General features: G+C 41.0%; 1 protein-coding gene across 1 annotated transcript; it reads right to left on the bottom strand.

Annotated features, from left to right (window-relative positions):
• Positions 1-331: 331 nt before the first annotated feature.
• On the bottom strand, positions 332-20976 carry LOC107546307 (uncharacterized). Its single transcript, XM_016224682.2, is given in 6 exon segments — positions 332-1522; positions 1525-4013; positions 13734-13885; positions 14189-14295; positions 17874-18055; positions 20915-20976. Coding segments are annotated over 2 exon segments (2037 nt in total). The 5' UTR covers positions 3502-4013; positions 13734-13885; positions 14189-14295; positions 17874-18055; positions 20915-20976; the 3' UTR covers positions 332-1462.
• Positions 20977-21386: the final 410 nt, after the last annotated feature.

The raw sequence follows: 21386 nt of genomic DNA, 5'->3' as shown, positions 1-21386 counted from the left end.
TTCCACATTCTTTACATTTATATTGTTTCTCTTTAGAATGAATTCTGATTTTGAGTAAGGTTTGCATACTGGGGAGAGTTTTGCCACACTTTTTGTATTTGTTAGATTTCTCTCCGATATAAATTATCAGATGCTGAGTAAGGTATAAATAAGGATTAAAGACTGCCACACTTTGTACACTCCTAAGGCTACTCTTTAGTATAAATTCTTTAATGTTGAATCAGGCTGGAATAATGGTTAAAGGTTTTACCAAAGCCTTCACATTTTTACTGTTTCTTTCCAGTATGAATTCCCCAATATTAAGTATCAAGCACAGGTTAAAGGCTATGCAACAATTTCTACATTTGTAACAATTCTGTCCAGTATGAACTCCTTCATGTTGGCTAAGACACCACTGCTGAATAAAGGCCTTTGCACATATACTATATTAATAAGGTTTCTCTCAAGAATGAATGCTTCTTTCATGTATGGTAAGACATGAATGGCACTGAAAGCCATTATAACATTTTGCACATGCGTAAAGATTAACTACAGCAGGAATTCTCTGGTTTTGAGTATGTTCTGCATGCTCACAAAATCTTTGTTACATTCTTTGCAAGTTTTCTTCCTATTATAAATTCTTCTCTTAAGTACAATAAACTATGAATGTCATTTAAACGATTTGCCACATGCTCTAAATATGTAGGGCTTCTCTCCACTATGATTTGTCTCATGACCATAAGACACCAATGATCACGAAAAGTTTCGTCACATTCTTAACATTTGAAACACTTCTATTTAGATTGATTTAATTGATTCTTAGAAAACTTGAATGTCAAGATTTTTCCAAACTCCTTTACATCTTTTAGGTTTCTCTCCACTATGAATAACCTGATGATACATAAGCTTTAGGGAGTGATGAAAGGTTTGCCACATTCACATTTGTATGGATTGTTTTGAAAATGAATTATCTGTTGTCTAGTAAAATTTCAGTGCCAATCAGTTTTTATCACACTTATTACATCAGTCAAGTATCTCTCTAAAATGAATTCTCTCATGTACAGTAAGACATGGTGTTTTGAGAATTTGCTCCATTTCTAACATTCTTAAAACTTATCTGTAGATTTTTTATTTATTTTATATTTCTGATATTGAGTAAGTTTTGAGTGCTGGTAAAAGACTTTACCACACAGTATGAATTTTCTTATATTCAATAAAAACTTAACACTGATTAAAGACTTTGTCACATTTCCTACATTTATAAGACTTCTCTCCAGGATGAATTCTCTAGTGCCCAGTAAGTTTTAAGGACTGAGTAAAGGAGTTGTCACATTACCTACATTTTTATAGTTTCTCCCCAGTACGAATACTCCAATGTTTAATGAGGGCTCAGGATTTGTTAAAGGATTTGCTACATTCTGTATATTTGTAAGGTTTCTCTGCAGTATGAATTGTATGATGCTTAGCAAGAGTTGAGGACCGGTTAAAGGCTTTGCCACATTCTGTACACTGATAAGGCTTCTCTCCAGTATGAATTCTCTGATGTTTAGCAAGAGTTGAGGACGAGTTAAATGCTTTTCCACATTCTCTACACTTATAAGGCTTCTCTCCAGTATGAATTCTCTGATGGTTAGCAAGAGTTGAGGACCAGTTAAAGGCTTTTCCACATTCTCTACATTTATAAAGCTTCTCTCCAGTATGAATTCTATGATGGATAGCAAGAGATGAGGACCGGTTAAAGGCTTTGCCACATTCTCTACATGTATACGGCTTCTCTCCAGTATGAGTTTTATGATGTTCAGTAAGGTATGAGGACCGGGTAAAGGCTTTCCCACATTCTCTACATTTATAAGGCTTCTCTCCAGTATGAATTCTATGATGGATAGCAAGAGATGAGGACCGGTTATAGGATTTGCCACATTCTCTACATGTATACGGCTTCTCTCCAGAATGAATTCTATGATGTTCACTAAGGTTTGAGGACCGGGTAAAGTCTTTGCCACATTCTCTACATTTATAAGGCTTCTCTCCAGTATGAATTCTCTTATGGTTAGCAAGACTTGAGGACCACTTAAAGGCTTTGCCACATTCTCTACACTGATAAGACTTCTTTCCAGTATGAATTCTCTGATGGTTAGCAAGACTTGAGGACCACTTAAAGGATTTGCCACATTCTCTACACTGATAAGAGTTCTCTCCAGTATGAATTCTATGATGGTTAGCAAGACTTGAGGACTGGAAAAAGGCTTTTCCACAATCTCTACACTGATAAGGCTTCTCTCCAGTATGCATTCTCTGATGGTTAGCAAGAGTTGAAGACCAGTTGAAGGCTTTTCCACATTCTCTACACTTATAAGGCTTCTCTCCAGTATGCATTCTCTGATGTTTGGCAAGAGTTGAGGACAGGTTAAAGGCTTTTCCACATTCTCTACACTTATAAGGCTTCTCTCCAGTATGAATTATCTGATGGTTAGCAAGATTTGAGGACTGGTTAAAGGCTTTTCCACATTCTCTACACTTATAAGGCTTCTCTCCAGTATGAATTCTGTGATGGTTAGTAAGGTTTGATGAATGGCTAAAGGTTTTGCCACATTCTCTACATTTATAAGGCTTCTCTCCAGTATGAATTCTTTCATGTTTAGCAAGAGTTGAGGCCTGGTTAAAGGCTTTGTCACATTCTCTACATTTATAAGGCTTCCCTCCAGTATGAATTCTTTCATGTATAGAAAGATGTGAATGCGATTTAAAGGTTTTGCCACATGCTTTACATTTGTAAGGCTTCTGCCCAGTATGAATTATCTGATGTTTCATAAGACCTGAAGGCCAATAAAATGACTTACCACATTCTTTACATTTGTAAGATTTTCCTCCAGTATGTCTTGTCTTATGTCTATTGAAATTGAACATTTGACGGACAACTGTACCCCTCAGATTACATTTGTAAGTTTTGTCCCAAGTATAATTGTTTTCTTTTTCAATATGATTTGAAGATAGCTGAAATAAGTTGATACATTTACTTTTTTGGTTTGTATTCTCCATATTTTGATTAACCTGGTATTTTCTGCGATTTGAAATTTGGTCAAATACTTTTCCACCTTCATAATGGTTCCCTGGGAGCTGAGTTCTCTGATGTCTCTTAGTATTTGACTCTTGCTGTAAGGTTTTCCAATGTCCATTGTATTCGTAACTTCTGTCTCCATTACAAGTACTCAGTAGTACTTTAGAGAACAAATCTTCTATTCCTGGCTTTTGCAATAAGGTTTGATTTTCTTCAGATGACATAGCTGGGGGGAGAGATATTGTTTTGTTTCCCTTCACATCCCAGTGCTCCTCTATCTGCTCCAAAAATTGGACCAGAAATGGCTTAGAGACAGCAAGACCCAAGGAGACCATGTTCCTGTAGTTTTCCAACATCACATCCACATACAACATCTGCTGAACAGGATACAAGCAATCCCACTCCTCCTGAGTGAAATATACAGCCACATCCAGGAAAGTCAATGGTCCCTGTGAAGCAGCCATATTGTCCTGTTCCTTGTCCTGTTCTGGATTTTCTCAGGTGACCTGATGTTGGGAAGTTATATATGAATTATAAGAATGTGTCTTATAAGTGTCACCACAGGTCATTTACCTGCTTCCAGCACAGTTAGTCAGGACGACCTGAAAATGCTGAAAGGGCCACTCTCTCCTGTCCTTTGTCATGGAGGGATCAGAAACAATCAGCTGCACTGTAGGAGGCACAGTAAGATTTCAATGTCTGCAGTGACCCTCTGCTTTCATATGTGTTGGAATGTGGTCTGAGATGCTCAGGTTTAAACCAGAAAGACTGAAACCATGGAGTCCAGCTTAACCTTCAATGCTCCATAGCCACTTCTTGTCTCAGAAAAAAGCTTCTTGACATCACTCTTGACGATGATTTTGGAATCGACTCCAAGAGCTTAGGTGACTAAAGCAAATGTAGACATGGAGGGACTGCATGAAACTGAAGAGTTTCTGCACAGGAAAGGAAGCAATCAACCAAATGAAAAGGTAACCTATAAAATTGAACAAAAATATTTGTAAATCATACATCAGATAAGGAGTTCATATCTAAAACATATAGGAACACATACAAATGAGTAACCAAAGAAAAGTAGTACAATAAAAAATTGTAAGGAAATAAATAGATCTTTTTCACAACACACAAATGACCAACAGATACCTGAAAAAATACTCAATATCATTAATCACCAGGGAAATGCAAACCAAAATCATAATGAGATCTATTACATACCCGTCAGAATGGTTATTATAAAAAAACAAGTGATAGTTCTATGTATATACACAAAGGAAGATTATTCATCCATGGAAAGGAAAATCTGCAATCTGCAATGATGTGTATGGACCTGCTGGGTATTATATTAAGTGAAATAAGCCAAACATAGTACAAATGCTGTATGATCTTATAAATGGAATCTAAAATAGTCAAAGTTATAGAAGCAAAGACTACCAAAGCATTTTCCAGGGGCTGGGGATTGTTCAGGATAAAATGGGGAGATGGTGAAAGAGGATAACATTTCAGTTATACTGGATGAATACGGTTGAGATATTTAATGTATAGTTTCATAACTATATTTAATAATATTGTATTGTGTACTAGAAATTTGCACAGTGGGTAAATCTTAATTGTTCTCACTGCCACAACTACGAGAAAAAGAAAAAAAAAAAAAGGTGTACTGGCGTAAATTGATAAAAATGTGAATTAGCTTGATTATGATCATTCCAAAAGAAATACATGTATCACAACAAGGTATACACCTTAAATACATGAAATTTTTAATTGGATCGGTGGTTTGGTGTCGACCTAGGAACCAGGAGATCAGTGTTCCATTACCAGTGAGGGCACATGCCCAGATTTCAGAATCGATCTTCTGTAGGGCATGTACAGGGAGAGAGGCCAATCAATGACTGTCTCTCATAGTTGATGTTTCTATCTCTCTCTCCCCCTCCCTTCTTCTCTGCAATGAATAAAAACATATTTTAAAAAATAAATCTGAAAGTGTGCTCAAGAAAAAATTCCAAATTACCCAAGAGAAATCAACGAGTCATGGCAACTCTAAATTGTAGATAGAGCATCATAAAATCAAAATGAAAAGGGAACATGAGCAACAAATGTGAAATGACAGCCATGCCATCAGAAAGCCACATAGACATCAATTTCAGCTAGGACGAATGGGGAGGTTTACAGGTCACTCACCATCATCACCCTTATAGGCCAATTGTTAATCCTAGACCCAAGAAAATTTAGAAACCCATATTTAGGCAAGAAGAGTGAGGAAACATCCCTGCCAAGCTCACATATAACAGGTAAAAAAAAAACAATGGAACTATCACCCTTCTTTGGGAAAGTCTACTTTTTTATTGTATATTCTTAATAAATGAATGGTGGGGTGAAAGTCCGTTGAAACATACCATCCTACTCTGAAGTGCAAAATAAGGAATTAAAGTCAGCAGTTTCTTAGCACCCACTTCAACATTTATGTCTCAAAATGTCCAGTAGGGTGTGATTTCATCAAATAACCTATAAGTCTTCAAGATGAGAAAACCACACAAACACATACATGACTACTTCAATTTACCTAAAGAACACATTCATAGTACATGTCCTACTACCAAGGCGTGGGCTGAGCACTGGTGAATGCAAAGATGAGCACAGCTCTCAGGGTTCTACAATCCCACTGAAAGGCAAAATATCCATGAGTAGAACAAGGAAATGAGAGAACTCATATCTAGATGTGGCTTTATTATGAAAGTTCTCAGCCTTGTTTCCAAAACTGAGCACTTAGAGCCTCATCCCAAAGGTCAGATCTACCACATGTCCCAGGAAGCAAGTGAAGAAGCTGAAGGTTCTGAGTAAAAAATTAAGTTCATTTCACTAAACGCTTGGTCACAGAGATTTCTTACGCTACCAAAGATATATGCAAAACAGTGGGATAGACAGTGTATACTCAGGAATCTTAAAAGATATCAGGAAAACATTATGGAATGTTTTGAATATGGTTTCTACTAAAAATTAAAGAAGTTTTTAATATGCTACAGACTCAATAACAAATACAGTGAATAATTGTGAAGTGGTGGGTACCATTTCAATAGAGAAAAAAAGGAAAAAAATATGAACATAATCATAAATAAGTACTACAGAATAGAAGTCATCAAGAACAGTTTAGAGTTAAAAAGGAATATCAGGATCCCCATGGGGTAACTTCCTTATAAACAGTACCATGCCATATAATTTGACTCAATTATTAGCAAAGTGGAAATGGGAGGCTTTGTGGCTAGCATGGAAATGTGGGAAAATGTCTTACTGATCCACCCAATGGTTCTCACCCAGGTAAGATTAATTCATGGACACTCCACAGAGAGGAAAGTACTGTGTCTTGTTTTGATTTGGTTTTTGTCCCTACCTCATCTGATAAGATTGGAGCGTAAAAGTTTGTTGGCAGTAGTAGTGATTAACTGTCCTCTCTGCTTACACTTGTTTTTTCACAGATGTGAGCAAAAGCAAACAAAATATTATTTATGAGCAGCAAAATATGTACAACTAATCTAACTACCACATACACTACGGGTACAATCTTGCTCTGACATACTGTGTCTTAGGCTTTCATTTTTTTAAAAAGCAGATTAAGAATACAGGGGTTGGTCATCAACTTTCAGAAGTCTGCTTCAGTAAATGGTCTCTGTTTCCTTAAGGAAAAAAAAGAGAAGACACAGACCAGGAAAACGGTACTGAAAGCCATTTCTATTTCATGCAAGAACAAAATACCTCCTTTCCCAATTTCTTCACTTGAAGAGAATTTCTTCTGAAGTAATAATGGATTTCTTAGACTGCAATCTTTGGTGCTGCAGAATACCAAATCATCCAGCTACCAGCCACTGGGATTTACGTCCTATTTAACAAACTTGCATTACCACAAGCTTCCTTGTCAAATCGTATCAACACTTAATATAATGAAAGTCAAATAGCACTTAGGAGAATTGATTGCTCCTATCACAAAGCCAGACTGAGAAGAGAGAGGACATACTTGAATCCAACCAGCTGTGCATACAGACCTTCCAATAGGATTTTAGAGACTGAGGATGCAAAGCTTATATATTATATGTTATCGTGAAGTAATTACATCTTTTATGGAAGTTATTTTGCCTTTTATTTCATGTAAAAAATTCAGTAACCATTTATTTTGAATGTATTTGAATTTTTTATTATTTTTAAAAGATTTTTAGTATTATATATAAATGAACATTACATTCAAAAACTACAGGTGAAAAGAAAAACAATCTTTCATTAACAGTAGGAAAAAGCCAGGGTTATGTTCCTATGGAATCTTTTAATTCATAAAGAAAATCAAATCAACATCATTTGATAGGCATATGTATGGATATGCAACATAATGTATGATCATAAAGATTTGGAAAATATGTAGATCATATCAAATTCTGTCTTTCAGTAACTTCAGCTCCATGTGATGAAAATTCCCTAATATTCTATGTATCCCTGGGATGACGATAATATCCTTGATGGGAAGGGAGCTGTTTAACCTATCATATATTAGTCCTGCTTTATCAGGTTTATGTATTTCAGCTGTTAAGTACTTCAACAGAGGTTGTTCAAAACTGTGAGCCCCAAAATCTCACTGGCACTCACTGTTAGGACTAGCCTCTGAAATCTGTCCTGATGTCTTATTCCCTGTCTGGGACTGAGAGAAAGCAAAAAGTGGCTGATTCTGCCTCTGTCCCTGGAAACTTGGCCCAGAATGAAGCTCTGAGGGGACTAGAGCACCCGGAAGCTCCCCTTGCCTTCAGATTAAATAATGGGAAAGTCAAAATGGGCTGAGAAACCTAGAGACAGAGTAGTGGTTGTGCATCAAACAAACCCAGGGCACAGGGAGGTTCATTCCATTCTTTAAAGATCCTCTTTGGGAAACAGAAATCCAGTGATACTCTTATATCAACAAATGTGAATAAAATGGGAATAAATACCTATCAACAATACTTTAAATAAAAATGAATTAAATGCTCCAATCAAAAGTTACATGGAGGTTGAATGAATAAGAAAACATGTCCCTTACATATGCGTCTACAGGACACACTCTTCAGATTGAAAGACACGCAAAATGAAAGTAAAGGGATGGGAAAATATATTTCATGAGAATCGAAACAAGCAATCAAAAAGTTGGGGTAACAATACTTTTCCATGTGTTTGAGTTAGGAAGTTACCAATCTCCTCAGCTGGAGCAACTCACATTGATATTTCTCTTGTAAGCAGTTGATAATGAACAGCAGTCCCCAAAATAGGTATCAGTATGTGTCTTGTTTGTGATTTAGGTGCATTACTTTTCTTCTCAGGTAGATTTTATGCATGTGAAAGGAATAAAATGTGGCTGATAGTTCTGCATTTACCCTGGAGAGCATCATCATGCAAACGCCTACAGCATGCTCAGGAAATATTGGTGACTTGACATTGTTTTGTCAGCCTTGGCACTCTCTTCCTCAGCTTAGCATTGCTTTTGTTCTCACCTTGCTGTGTCTCACCTGCCATGGATTATACACCTGGGCCATGACTTTCTCTCTTTGTATATATAGGCTCTTCCCCAAAATAGCACCACAAATATTCCAATACTAATAGCTCCTGAAGATCTGAGAACTCTGAGAATGTTATTTCTACAAGCAGTTGTTTCTTTTGTCCTTCAGTCATTTTGCTCTATCAATTTCAGTAATTACCTTCCACCCAAGTTTTGAAACCTACCCCCAATAGAATATTATTAGACAGATACAGACTTTCCTAAAATAGATTAATGATAAACATTAAATTTTTTAAGAATTGAGAGATTATAACAATACTAAAAAATAGTGGTTAATATTTTGAGCATGACTAACCTGTACTAAAAACTGTTGCAAATATTTTATATGTATTATGTCATTTATTCCTAACAACTCTATGAGGGTATTATCCCCAAAGCAAAGATTAGCAAGCTGAAGAACAGAAAGGTTAAATAAACTTTCCCAAATTAACACATCTACTAACATTTGACAAAAAATGAGTCATGTCTTTCTGACTCCAGGACCTGAGATATATGTTGATACGCATATTAGTGGGTATGTCAAGTAATAACCATCTTACAATTCAAGCAAGTGCCATAAATCACTCAAGAACCTGAGATAAGGCACCAGTGAAAGTTTTGTTCAAGAAAATGTTGACATTTTAGTGTCATTAGAAAAAGAGCTGACTTTTCTATAAAAGCAAAATAACATATTCCACACATTTTGAGATAACGTTTGATCATAGTCCTTTGCACTCTACTGAGAAGAAAAAAAAAAGTCATTTAGATGGTGAAATCTGAACTGTGAAATGTAACTGAAAAAAAATCCTGGTTATAAAATCTCTCTCTCAAGTTACTTATGAAAATTTTTGAAACTCCCCACCGTAAGACACTTGTGTTAGTAGATCAAGTTTTATCACATATGACAAAATGGTGTTTGAGTGTGAAGGGAATGGAGAAGAAGGGACTTGGAGAAAGGACAGAAGGAATATGTATCAGAAGGAAAACTGGTTAGAAAAATAACAGAGGAAGATAGAATTGCCTCCTAGATATCAAAGGAAGAGACATGGGGAAGTCTCTCCCTGAGAAAATTTCAGATGACAGGCAGCGTCTGCTGAAAAGTTTCAGAGAAGGCGGGAGACCCAAATACAATTGCCTAGATTGTTAACCACAGATGCAGCCCACAACCCAGAAAGAACAGGGCTTAGGACAATGACAGGGGTGCTCCTCAATGAGACTGTCCTCAATGTTGTACCCCTGACGAGCACCCCTGCAGTGCTGCCCAAACTCGCAGAAGAAGGTGAAAATCTGTGACTCCTTGGGAACACAAGGAGCCCACAGCCAGGAAAAGGGCCCTGAGATAAACACCTGGTTAAAAGTCTAGAGATGTGGTCCTTTGGGTCAATAAATTGACAACTTCTAAAATGAGCAGGAACACACATCATATTAACTCCTTGCGTTAGTTATTGTTTCAATCAATTGAATGGGGTTTGGGGAGGTGGAGGTGGAAGATGGCACACAGGAGATAAATTCTGATGGCAAAACAATCATCAAAAAGCAAACTTTCTGATCACAAGATGCTCTGCAGTCCACGGTCTCAGGCTTAGGTGGTCAATAGGCATGAGGCGCTTTTTGAAAAGTTCAAATAGCATCCCCAAGTCCCCTTCCCAAAGAACTTTCCCTTGGGCCTCCCTGTCACCAGTCTCAGCTGCTTCAAAATCTGACAACTGCCCTGGCCAGTTTGGCTCCATGGCTAGAGCATCTGCCTGGGGACTGAAGAGTCCTGGGTTCTATTTCAGCCAAGGGCACGTACCTGTGTTTTGGGTTGCATCCCTGGCTCAGTCGGGAGTCAAACAATTGATGTGTCTCTCTCACAGTTGTGTGTGTGTCTCTCTCTCTCTTCCCCTCTTACTCTTTTTGAGAAGCACTGGAAAAAATGCCCTCAGATGAGGATTAAAAAAAAAAAAAAGACAACTTACCCAGGAGGGTTTTCTGCCCCATGAAACAGTATCTGCCTCAAAGCATGGGCTATACTGATAGTGCTGCGCCAACACTGGCTTTAGAGTCAGAATTTCAGAGCTTAAAGGGATCTTGTAAGTCACATAGTACAACTCTCTGGGGTCTGGAGGTTAAGTGACTTCCTTGCGGTCACCAGACTAAGCAGTGGAGAATCAGATATATTAAGCCAAGTTTGCTGGTGCCTCGTACTCAATCTGCCTGTGCTGTGTTGGAAGAACTGGTATCAGGGAATCCTCTCCCAAAGAGATCAGGTGAAAGATAAGCTCTTTGCCTGGGCTGCCCTATTCCCCAGACTATTTAGGAAGCTCCTTGTGTAACTTGGGTAAGTGACGCTCTACAGGTAGTTTCATGTAGTTGGGCTGGCAGATTTCTCTCGAATTTCACTTCCTGCTGGAAATGCAAGAGTCTCAGCACGAGACATTCAATTTACTACAGTTCAAGCACATGAGTCAGGATAACATTTATGGGAAGGAGGTTTTTAAAAATGTCATCATGTGTACTTAACTGGGGTTTGATTTATCTTTTAGCCCTCACCAAGGATATTTGTTCATTGCTTTTCAGGGAACATGGAAGGGAGAGACAGAGAGAAACATCGATGTGAGAGAGGCACATTAATTCGTTGCCTCTTTCACATGCCCAGACCAGTGCTGGGAATCAAGCCTGCAAACAAGGTCATGCCCTTTACCAGGATTCAAACCCGAGGTTCTTCAGTTGGCACGCCAACCCTCTAAGCACTGACCCTAACCAGCGGGGACATGTGTACCTCTTCAAATGGCTAAAATCCAAAACACTAATACCACCCAATGCTGGAGAGAACTTGGAGCAACAGGAATGCTTATTTATTGCAGGTGGAAATGCAAACCAGCGCAGCCACTTTAGATAAGAGTTTGGCAGTTTCTAACAAAGCTAAACAGACTCTTACCCAACAAAACAATGAGCATGCTATTTGGTTATTTGCCCAAAGGAGATGAAAGCTTATTTCCACAAAAAACCTGCACATGGATGTTTATAGCAATTTACTCGTAATTGCCCAAGCTCTGAAGCAGCAAAGATGTCCCTCAGTAGCTGGTTAATAAATAAAGAGTGGTGCATGCAGACAATGGAATACTAATCAGTGTTGAAAAGAAGAGCTATGGAGCCATGAAAAGATGAGGAAGAACCTTAAGTACACATTGCTGAGTGAAAGAAGCCAGTTTGAAAAAAATACATACTGTCTGATTCTAACTAGATGACATTCTGGGAAAGGCAAAATTAGAGAGAGAGTAAATAGGTTAGTAGCTACCATGGGTACAAGAGGTGGTTAGGAGGGTTGAATAGATGGAACAAAGGTCATTGTTAGGATGGTACAATTACTCCCCGTGATACTGTCATGTCAGATCCAGGCATGAATCTGTGAAAAGCCACAGTGAACCCTCAGGTAAACTACAGACTTCAGATAATCATGATGCATTGATATTGGTTCATCCATTGTAACAAGTATAACACACGAAGGCAAGATGTTAATAATAAAGGACACAGTGCTGGAGAGAGTGGGTAAGTGGGGTTTCTTTATGCTCAACGTCACTAGGAGCACAAAACTACTTTAAAAAATAAAGGCTAATTTTTAAAAATAAACAGTTCGTATTCAACAAGAATATGGGTTGAATTCAACATAAACTGTTATTATGTTGATATATTTCTTGCTGACATAAATTTTCTTTTTTTTTTTTTTTAAATATATCTTTATTGGTTTCAGAGAGAGGAAAGGAGAGGGAGAGACAGACAGACAGAAACATCAATGATGAGAGAGTCACTGATCGAGCCCACAACCCGGGCATGTGCCCTGACGGGGAATCGAACCCTGATCGCCTGGATCCTAGGTCAACACTCAACCGCTGAGCCACGCCCGGCCGGGCCTGACATAAATTTTCAACTGAAAATTTTCTCATCGTTCAATCCAAGTCACTGAGGCCAGGTCCAAGGCTCCTGACTCACTATCCAGTGATTCAACAAATACTGTTTAAGCACAAGTCCATGCCTTTGTGGACAGTGCATTCTCCTGACAGCCTCACACATTTATGTTTGCCTGACATACTAGATAGTGTTTTAAAATGTTCCATGTGTTAATTCATTTAACACAATGAAACTTCAAGGAATGGGATATTCATTCCTATCATCCATAAACAAATGTCAAAACTCAGGCTCCAAGAGGCTCAGTCACCTGCCCATAGTTATACAGACAGGAAGGTGTGGAAAAAACTGAGATCTGACTCCAGGCCATGTGGCTCCAAAGCACGTGCCCATCACCTTCGTACCATGGCAGATAAAAGTAAGGTAAAACTGAGGAATCCACAGAGTGACTTCAGTTCTTCCAAAAAGCCCACAACTCGGTGGCAGAAACTAAGGAAACAAAAATGAACAGAATAAAATTAAATGCCCCAGGAATTCACTATGAACTAGCAATTGGCCCTGTGAGAAAGGGCTGGGAAGAGCAAGAAGGAAGCCTCAGTGAGACCCTTGGAGGTCACACTTCCTAGGAAGACTTCAGCTAAAAGATCCTTAATGGCAGAAGGTAGAGCAAAAAGGCTTTTGGAGAACTGAAGCTGGTTTGATAAACCCACCTGCATGTAAGGAAATGGTCCAAGGTCAGGCTTGCCTTGGTCAGATCAGAGACATTCCATACCAGGTGTTCTCCAGGTGTGGACCCTGGACCAGCAGCATAACCTGGGAACTTGATACTATGGAAATTCTCAGGTGTCTTTTTCCTAAAACTCCAGTTTTTGTGCTTGTTTTTTTAAATCCTCACCACAGAACTTTTTTTATTGATTTTAGAGACATAAAGAGAAAACATCAATGTGAGAGAAAAACATCCATTGGTTGCCTCTTGTACATGCCCCAATCAGGGATCGAATCCACAACCTAGGTATATGCCCTGACAGGGAATCGAATTTACAACCTTATGGTGTATGGGTCAATGCTCCAACAAACCGAGACACACAGCCAGGGCTAAAACTCCAGGTTTTATAATCCAACCACAATGTGGCTTTCCTCAAAGATTAAATTTCTAACATTGCACTGGATCTGAGAATAAGTTTGGTCTTGTGTCCGGGGTCTGAATACCATTCTTATCTTAGAAACAGACCCAACAGCAGTTTCAAGCCAGGATGTTAGTCTTACCTGTGAAGGCGTTCATAAAAGTGGAGAGCGACCGGTTCAACATTTTGAAGAAAGGATCTCTGCACGGGTATTTCTGAGAGCCACACAGAACTGTGTGCTCAAGAATGTGCGGGACTCCGGTACTGTCCATGGCCGTGGTTCGAAACTGCAGGCTACAGCCAGAAAAGAGCCACAATGGGGCATGTTAGCTCACAGGGTCCAATAGCTTCCAAATGTGCCATCAGCTTGGATTACTGCAATTCACCATTTGAACATGGTAATCTCTCACAAAAATGTTTGCCAACTATAATGTACAGAATCACTGACTGCAACTGTCAACTTTACACAGCCGAGAACGTCAAGTCACTTTATCTTGTCTTTATATTTTCAGGGCACTGTCAGTACCATTACTTTAAACTATGGTGATGGCTCTAAGAAGAAACGTTTAAGAACGTGTTTTCAGGGTGCCCACTCACCTGAACAGGTTATTCGTGTCTTCTCGGGCCAGGTGCAAGTATCTCGCTCCTGTGCCATCATGGCTGAGCTTCACGGCGGTCAGGAACAGTTCAGGGACAGACGATACCTGAATCAACAAGAACATGAGGCTAAACTCAAACGGAAAGGCATCCAGAACAGTTACGCTAAATCCACTACGGGACCTGGCTGGTCTGCCTTAAACTAGGACAATACTGCAACACCAGCCTGTGGGTGCTGGAGGCACATCAGGAGCCACCTGTCCAAATCCCAAATCTTACCCATGAGGAAAGTAAGAGCTAGGCTGACAATGGTACACACTTTTCCTTTTTAGCATGCTTACTATTTACCAGACATTTTCTAAACAGCTCATGGTCACCCAGTGAGGGAGCTGTTCTCACCCATTACAGATGAAAACACTGAGGCTCAGAATGAGAACCACTCTTCAAGATTCAGACCCCTTCTGTCACACCAGGCCACCAGAGGAATGAGGGCTCTCGCTTGGGATGTCAGAATGACACAGCATAGGGACTTGGATCCGAAAATAGAAAATACCAGGTGGCCAGGAAGCCAAGTTAAACCAGGGATTCAGAAGGTACTGGGATAAGCTGACCATAAGAATGTCACCACCTCTCTACTCCCTACTCAAAACTCAGAGATAGCTGATTTTACCCCCCCTCCTAACTGCCTATGTAAACCACTGACCCACATGACCAGTTATCTAAGTTTGATCGCTCTATGACCTTCCTAGGGAGGTACAAGCAATGAGCAGTCTGCCCTCTTGCCTTTACAGTGCAGGAGTGGAGATAGCTGCCAAGAAACCTGACAGGAGGAAGTCACCTGACCTTGACTGGAAAATTCCACAAGTCAGCCTTTTTGCCCAAGCCCACTTTGTACCCAGTTTATAAAAGCTGCCAAGCAGTGCCAGCTCCAGAGCCCGTTCAGAGGGCTTTCCGTTCCACTGTGCTCCCTCCCTTGTGCTCAAGCATAAGCTTATTAAAATCTGTCTGGAAATTTCTCTGGGGTTTCCTCTCAAGTTCTATCTTGAGGAGCCCAAGAACCCCAATGTGATAACAAGAACAATTCTCAGGTAAATGCTGGAATGGGCCTTAGTCTGGGGCAGCAGGGATGCTTGGGGACTGGCTTGGTCTCATCTACTTTGTGAGAAGTTCCCAGCACTGAGGTGGGAATGTCACCAGTTGCTTGTTCCTAATGGGAGGGTCCAGGATGGTACAATAAAAAGAAACACACCCTCCCAGAAGGTGGTCATCTCTTTCTCTTTCAGCCTTCATGAAAATCTCCACAGTCCTCAGTACAGAAGCTGCCCTCTCATCCACCTGTGCTGGAGCCCCTCTCCTTCAATCACGACACCGTGTCACAGTGACACTCACACCACTATCTCACCACTTTTCAGAGGCTGTGACAATAACTTTTCCACATTGACACAGCAAGTTACTAGAAGGGCAGAGTTTAGAACTGGGGGGGGCCAGAGCCATAATTTATAGCTATTACATTATTTATATCTCAGAACTTACTGTACTTTGTAAGAGATGATCAATGTGTTAAATCAGTTAGTACAGTGAGATGTCTGCCTCGTAACAGCTTTCATGGTAACTATTTCCCGAACAAAGATGACATGGTTTCTCATAGCTTCTGATATCATTGTAATTAACCTCATTATTAACAACAGGAAGGGAGCTAAGGAAGGCCAAACAGTACAGACATGCCATTGTGCAGTTTTGCCAGGAAACTGCAGTTTCATACTCTCCAGGAAGCCACCAGTCTATTCCCTGCAGATGGCTGGGGAAGGGTCTGGACAGGGGGTGAACAGAGGCATGCCCAGTAAAGTCTGGGTGAAACAGGGAAGGTACTTGCCTGTCAGTCACACCTGGTAACCAGTCACTGGCAAGAATAGGTGTGGCTACTTTAAGGTGAAAAATTTGAAAAATTTAATCCCCAAAACGAGGGACCCTCAAAATCATTTGGTCTGGTCCTGCCAAGGCAGCCGCAGGCAGGACTCAAAATTCAATAAATCTAGGAGTTTTTTTTCATAGCTAATTCTTAAGTTCATAATTTTGTATGGCCATGAATGGGACTGTCATCATAAATATCCAAATGGCCCTTGGCAGAAAAAAGGTTCCCAGGCCTAAACAAAAGAACTCACTCTCTCTTGAGCTCTTGGTTAACACTCTCTTGGCTCCTGGCCCTTGGGCTTGCTCTTGGTTCTCTTGGGACTCTTACTGAAAAGGGCGCACTCTCTTGGCTCCCCTGTATTTGCTCACAAGGCCCACAACCATGTGGACCCCATTACAAGGGACTAATGAACTGCCATTAAACTAATGCTAAACCAGACCCAATTCCAATATGGACTGAAAACTTTGGACACTGGGTTTGTTTTTTAGCTCTACGGCATCCCCAGCTGCATTTCTTCTAGGACTGGAGTAAGGGAAATGGGACTTTGGAAACCCACGGATGTAATTCCACGCAAATAAAAATCACTCATCCCCCCATGCAAGTCTCAGAAAATTCTTTTTCTCAAGATACTGTAAGGACTCCAACCCCAATACTAAGTGGAAAAAAGGATACCCCACTTCCACTGATAACATTTCCATAAAACTTGAAAAATAATAGAAGACAGAGGTTTGAGGAACCTAATCATTTCACAATACGTGTAAATCAAACCATCATGCTGTACACCTTAAGCTTGGACAGTGATGGATGTCAATTATTTCTAAAATGAAACGGGGGTGGGGAATAACCTTGAAAAATAAAAGAACCCACTCTTCTGAATAAAGCGCTCATGACCATACTGAGTAGGAATCCTAATCCCTTTGCATGGCTTTTAGGGTTCACCCTGTCATGACTCACCATTCCAGGACTTTGCTTTGCAGCAGACCTGCATCATTGGCTCTACCTATGTTGCCCTACAGAATGATGGTAACTTTCCTTCTGAACTTAACCACCCCCTTTTCTCTATAAACACCTCCTTCTCCAGGAACTTTCCCATCCTGCCACTGAGCAGCCACCCTCTCCTCCTGCCTTCCTTTTGATCTCTGCAATTCCATCAGGACTTTGTCACACTATTTCTGTATTATGGTAGAACAGATCCTCTAGCATGTGATCTGCTTGCCTTTGTCTGTGTCAGCATGTCAAGCACAGTAGGAAGCCAACAACCAGCCCATTATGTGAAGCACATATTTCTCAATTATTGCACTAAGGAAAAAAAGAAATTCAAAAGTTTAAGTAAATCAAGAACAAAATTAAAACCCATTTTAACATAAGTGAATATAGAACCACAATCTCTTTCCCATAATTCTGAAACTCAAATGGCTCAAGAAAAGAAAGTTTGGGGTATGTTACAGCAAACTCATTTGATGGTAAAACTTGACCTCAATGGATGTGGGCACTCATAGTCTTCAGGTATCACACTCAGTGTGGACTGTCAGATGTCAGCGTGCAGAAACATTAATGAGTTTGACTTACTTTCTACAAATCTGAAGCGGTTCAGGGAAAGGATTGATTGGGAACCTAGGTAGGAAGTCCTTTCATTTACAAACTCCACTCACTTGAGCACCTAACAGTGAAGCAGGAGGAAGCCAGGTCCCTCAGAAAACAGACGAAAGCAGATCAGGGGTCTACCCTAAAGGCCCTCACATGCTCTCACTGAAGTAGTAGGTCAGGCCTTACCTGGCTCACAGTGAATCCATGGATCGTCTTTCCAACCTGGTATTGCCACACCCTCTCACAGGCTTTGGTGCTACTCCATCTCCCCGCTCGAAGGTCGGCACTGCTACGTTTATGGAAAGTCATCAAAGGTAGAGGCCTTGCAGGGAAACTGGCTCACACAGTTTGGCAACATAATGAAAACACTGTCATATGACAAAGATAATTCCAAGAAACATTAAACCTTGCATCTTCCAAACACACTCCAGAAAGCTAATTTCTAGCAAAGTTCCTTCAATTTTAATGATCTTTTATGTCAACTCAGCTAAAGCTTATAACAACAACTAATAATTAACCACTGGAAACCTTTACTTATACAGGTCCATAAATAAGTATAATTATGGCACAATTTCCCTTAGTTGCATTAAAAACTCTCATGTCAAAATGTTTTTGTCCATCACAGTATCTCAATAAACTCAAACTACAGTGAAGTCCAATGACACACCTACCAAATGGGGAAAAGTAAGAAGTATAGTATTACCCAAAACTCTCACAATGCTACTGGGAGTGAAAACTGGAACAGCGACTATGAAACAGCATTTAGCATTATTGAGACAGCAGTTCACTCACCCTGACATGCAGGGATCCCCTGTTTTTCAAAGTTCGCCTTCTGCCACTTCACTTTAGGAGACCTACACAGTACCTGTTTCACTAACCAGAAGAAATTCCAAAGGGATTTTTGTGGTTTTTTTTTGGAAAACTCTTAATCGGATAGCATCCTGCCTTTGTTCTGCAGGACCCATTACAGAGGCAGCAAGCAGGGAGAGCGGCCCCACCAAGCTCCTTTCCTGGGAAACACTCAGTATCTCAGCCTCATGTCACCAGAGCTTTGAGCTGTGTCTGTGAGCATCTATACTCGACTTATTTTGTGCATTCTGGCTTTTATTATGTTAGTGTTATTTTAGGTTTTATGTGTTAATTGGTACAATTTAGTCGGTTATTTTGGGGGTTTGGGACAGCTCAAAAATTTTCCACATGAATTAATGGTAACTGCTTTTTGCTTTATGCCATTTTGGCTTAGAAAAAGTTTCACAGGAACGTTCTACTTTAGGACCGTGGGAGAAACCTGTAGATGTCCTGGAAACCAGGACTGGAGCATCAGCACACATATATAACAAGGTTGGCACCATTCCTGAGTCCACCAACCCAGATGTCCACTATCAGAAAATGGATAAATTGTGCACTATTTAAACAATAAACTCAGCAACAAGAACAGATTACAACTACATGACACAAAAATGTGGGTCAACTAATGCTGAACCAAAATATAAAAATACAAAGGATAAAAACAGTGTTCTTCTAAACAGGTATTGTTCAAACAGGTAATACTGGATTGTAGGAGCGTATATAGATGGTAAAACTATATATATAGGAAAGCAAGGAGCTACTTTCTGTAAACCAGGAGAGAGATTACATCTAAAGAGGGAGGGAGAGTTATGACCAATTAATGGCAATTTTAAACTGGGTAATGGTGACACAACTGATTTTTAAATAAATTTTTCTCAACTGTATTATGTGTTTATGGGATTTTCTACATTAATATATGTGACAAAAATATTTCTTTTAAAGATATGTACAGAGAAGAAAAAATACTCAGTCACTATCAGGCAATATTATGGAGATGCTATCATCAGCCAACATTTCCTTGTTGATTTAGCAAATTCTAGAATTGTGGGATATTTTAATAAGTTATTTACCATCGAGAACCCAACTACCAAAAGCAAAAACAGCCAAGTGTATGACTGTCACGGCCAACATGGGCTCTCCTCCCATACACTTTCTGGTAGCCAACTACACAGATGAACAATGCTCCAAGACCAGAGGACACCCAAACACACACTCCTTTATTTCTCACCTGTGCTAACAGCACCATTAATTAAACAAGGTTTTGTGAATTAGCACGAAACTAAACTTAGCTTTTTTAAATAAGTAAAATGTTCTACTTTACAAACTCGTAGGATATGACACTCATTCACCCTTGAAAACTAAATGTAATCTTTTTCCATAAATATAGTCATTTGTAAAAGTTCAAATCCTGGAGGCTACAATTTTATTAAAACATAGCAGCTTAAATTTAAGTACTTCCCGTGGAAGCCTGAGGTATCTTAAGGACTCTAGGCCCACAACAAAAAAAGGGGGGCAAACGTATTAATGGGACCCACAAACTTCCAGTGACTTTCATCATACATATTAAACCCACATCAATGACCACCTTCACTTCAAAAGCCTTGACAATCTGCACACAGGGCCACCCACTAAGGTCCCAGAGGGAAATGGGGTCACAGGACAGCTCCGTGGTCCTGGCCTGCTTTACTCCACAGGCTTATCTCCCTGCATCACCCCAAACCTGGTTCCTGGACAGGAACTCCCTCCCTTGGGGTGGGGTGGGGGATAGGTTACTGGGCAGGAGAAGCCATGGGCGCGGGGCAGCAGTCCCATCAGGAGGGACTAAGAGGATCTGTCACCCAGGCCCTGAAAGGGTTTTCAGGCTGGGGTCCTGGCTCTTGGAGTCTAGCAGCCCCACATGAGGTGGTCTAACGTTACTGGGGGCAGGGATGTGTATCTCGGGGTACAAGAGCGTCAGTAGAGATGTCTCAGGGTACAGGAGCCACAGGAGCAGAGTCTCGGGTTCCCGGATCCGAGGAGAGTGGTCTCAGGGTACGGAAGCCCCAAGAGAGGGGTCTCGGGTTCCAGGAGCCACGGGAGAAAGGCCTCGGGGTAGGCGAGGCCCCTGCGAGGAAGTCTAGTCGTCCGGGAGCGGCAGGAGAGTGGTAAGGGGGAACAGGTGCCCAGAAGAGGGGTCTCGGGTACAAAAGCCGCGGGCGAAGGGTCTCGGGTTTCCGGAGCCCACGGCGAGGGGCATGGGGGGGGAGCTGTGGCGCGGCACCTTCTGCCCAGACGAGACACTGAAGCCTCCCGCCCCCGCCCCGCCACCTACCAGCACCCCCACCGCCCCTCTCCTCCTCCTCCCTCCCTTCCTTCCTTCCGCCAGCCCCACGTCTCACCCCAAACTCAGCCACCACAGAGCAACCGGAACACGCCCACTGCGGCGCCACGTGGAGTGTGACCCCCGCGGGGTCAGCGCTGGGCCTCTCACTTTTCCTGGCGCAGGGCGCCGGCCGCGATCCCATTGGTTGGCGCCAACGGGGACGCCCACTCCAATAGGCTGGCGAGGAAAAGGGCGGGCTTCCGCTTTGACGGGGCGGAAACGCGGGGCCGGGGCGGGGCTACAGAAGCCCTGGACAACAACAGGCTCGGGGTGGGCGGGGCACCCGGGCTTACTGACAGCCGAGCCCCAGGCTACTTATGGAGAGTCTGGCAGGGAGTCCTGAGGCTCAGGGCTTTGGGGGTCCGGGAGGCGAAGCAACTGGGTACATTCATGTAACAACCCAGTATGATAAAATGTCACGTGTCACCAAACAATGCAATGCAATTCCAATAAAAATCCCAACGGATCAGGAGCTCAAAGTGATCCTG

Source organism: Miniopterus natalensis, chromosome 1 (assembly GCF_054644295.1).
Source record: "Miniopterus natalensis isolate mMinNat1 chromosome 1, mMinNat1.hap1, whole genome shotgun sequence".
Taxonomy (NCBI): Eukaryota; Metazoa; Chordata; class Mammalia; order Chiroptera; family Miniopteridae; genus Miniopterus; species Miniopterus natalensis.
The sequence above is the reverse complement of the archived record's forward strand: the minus strand, read 5'-3'. Positions and strand labels throughout refer to the sequence as shown.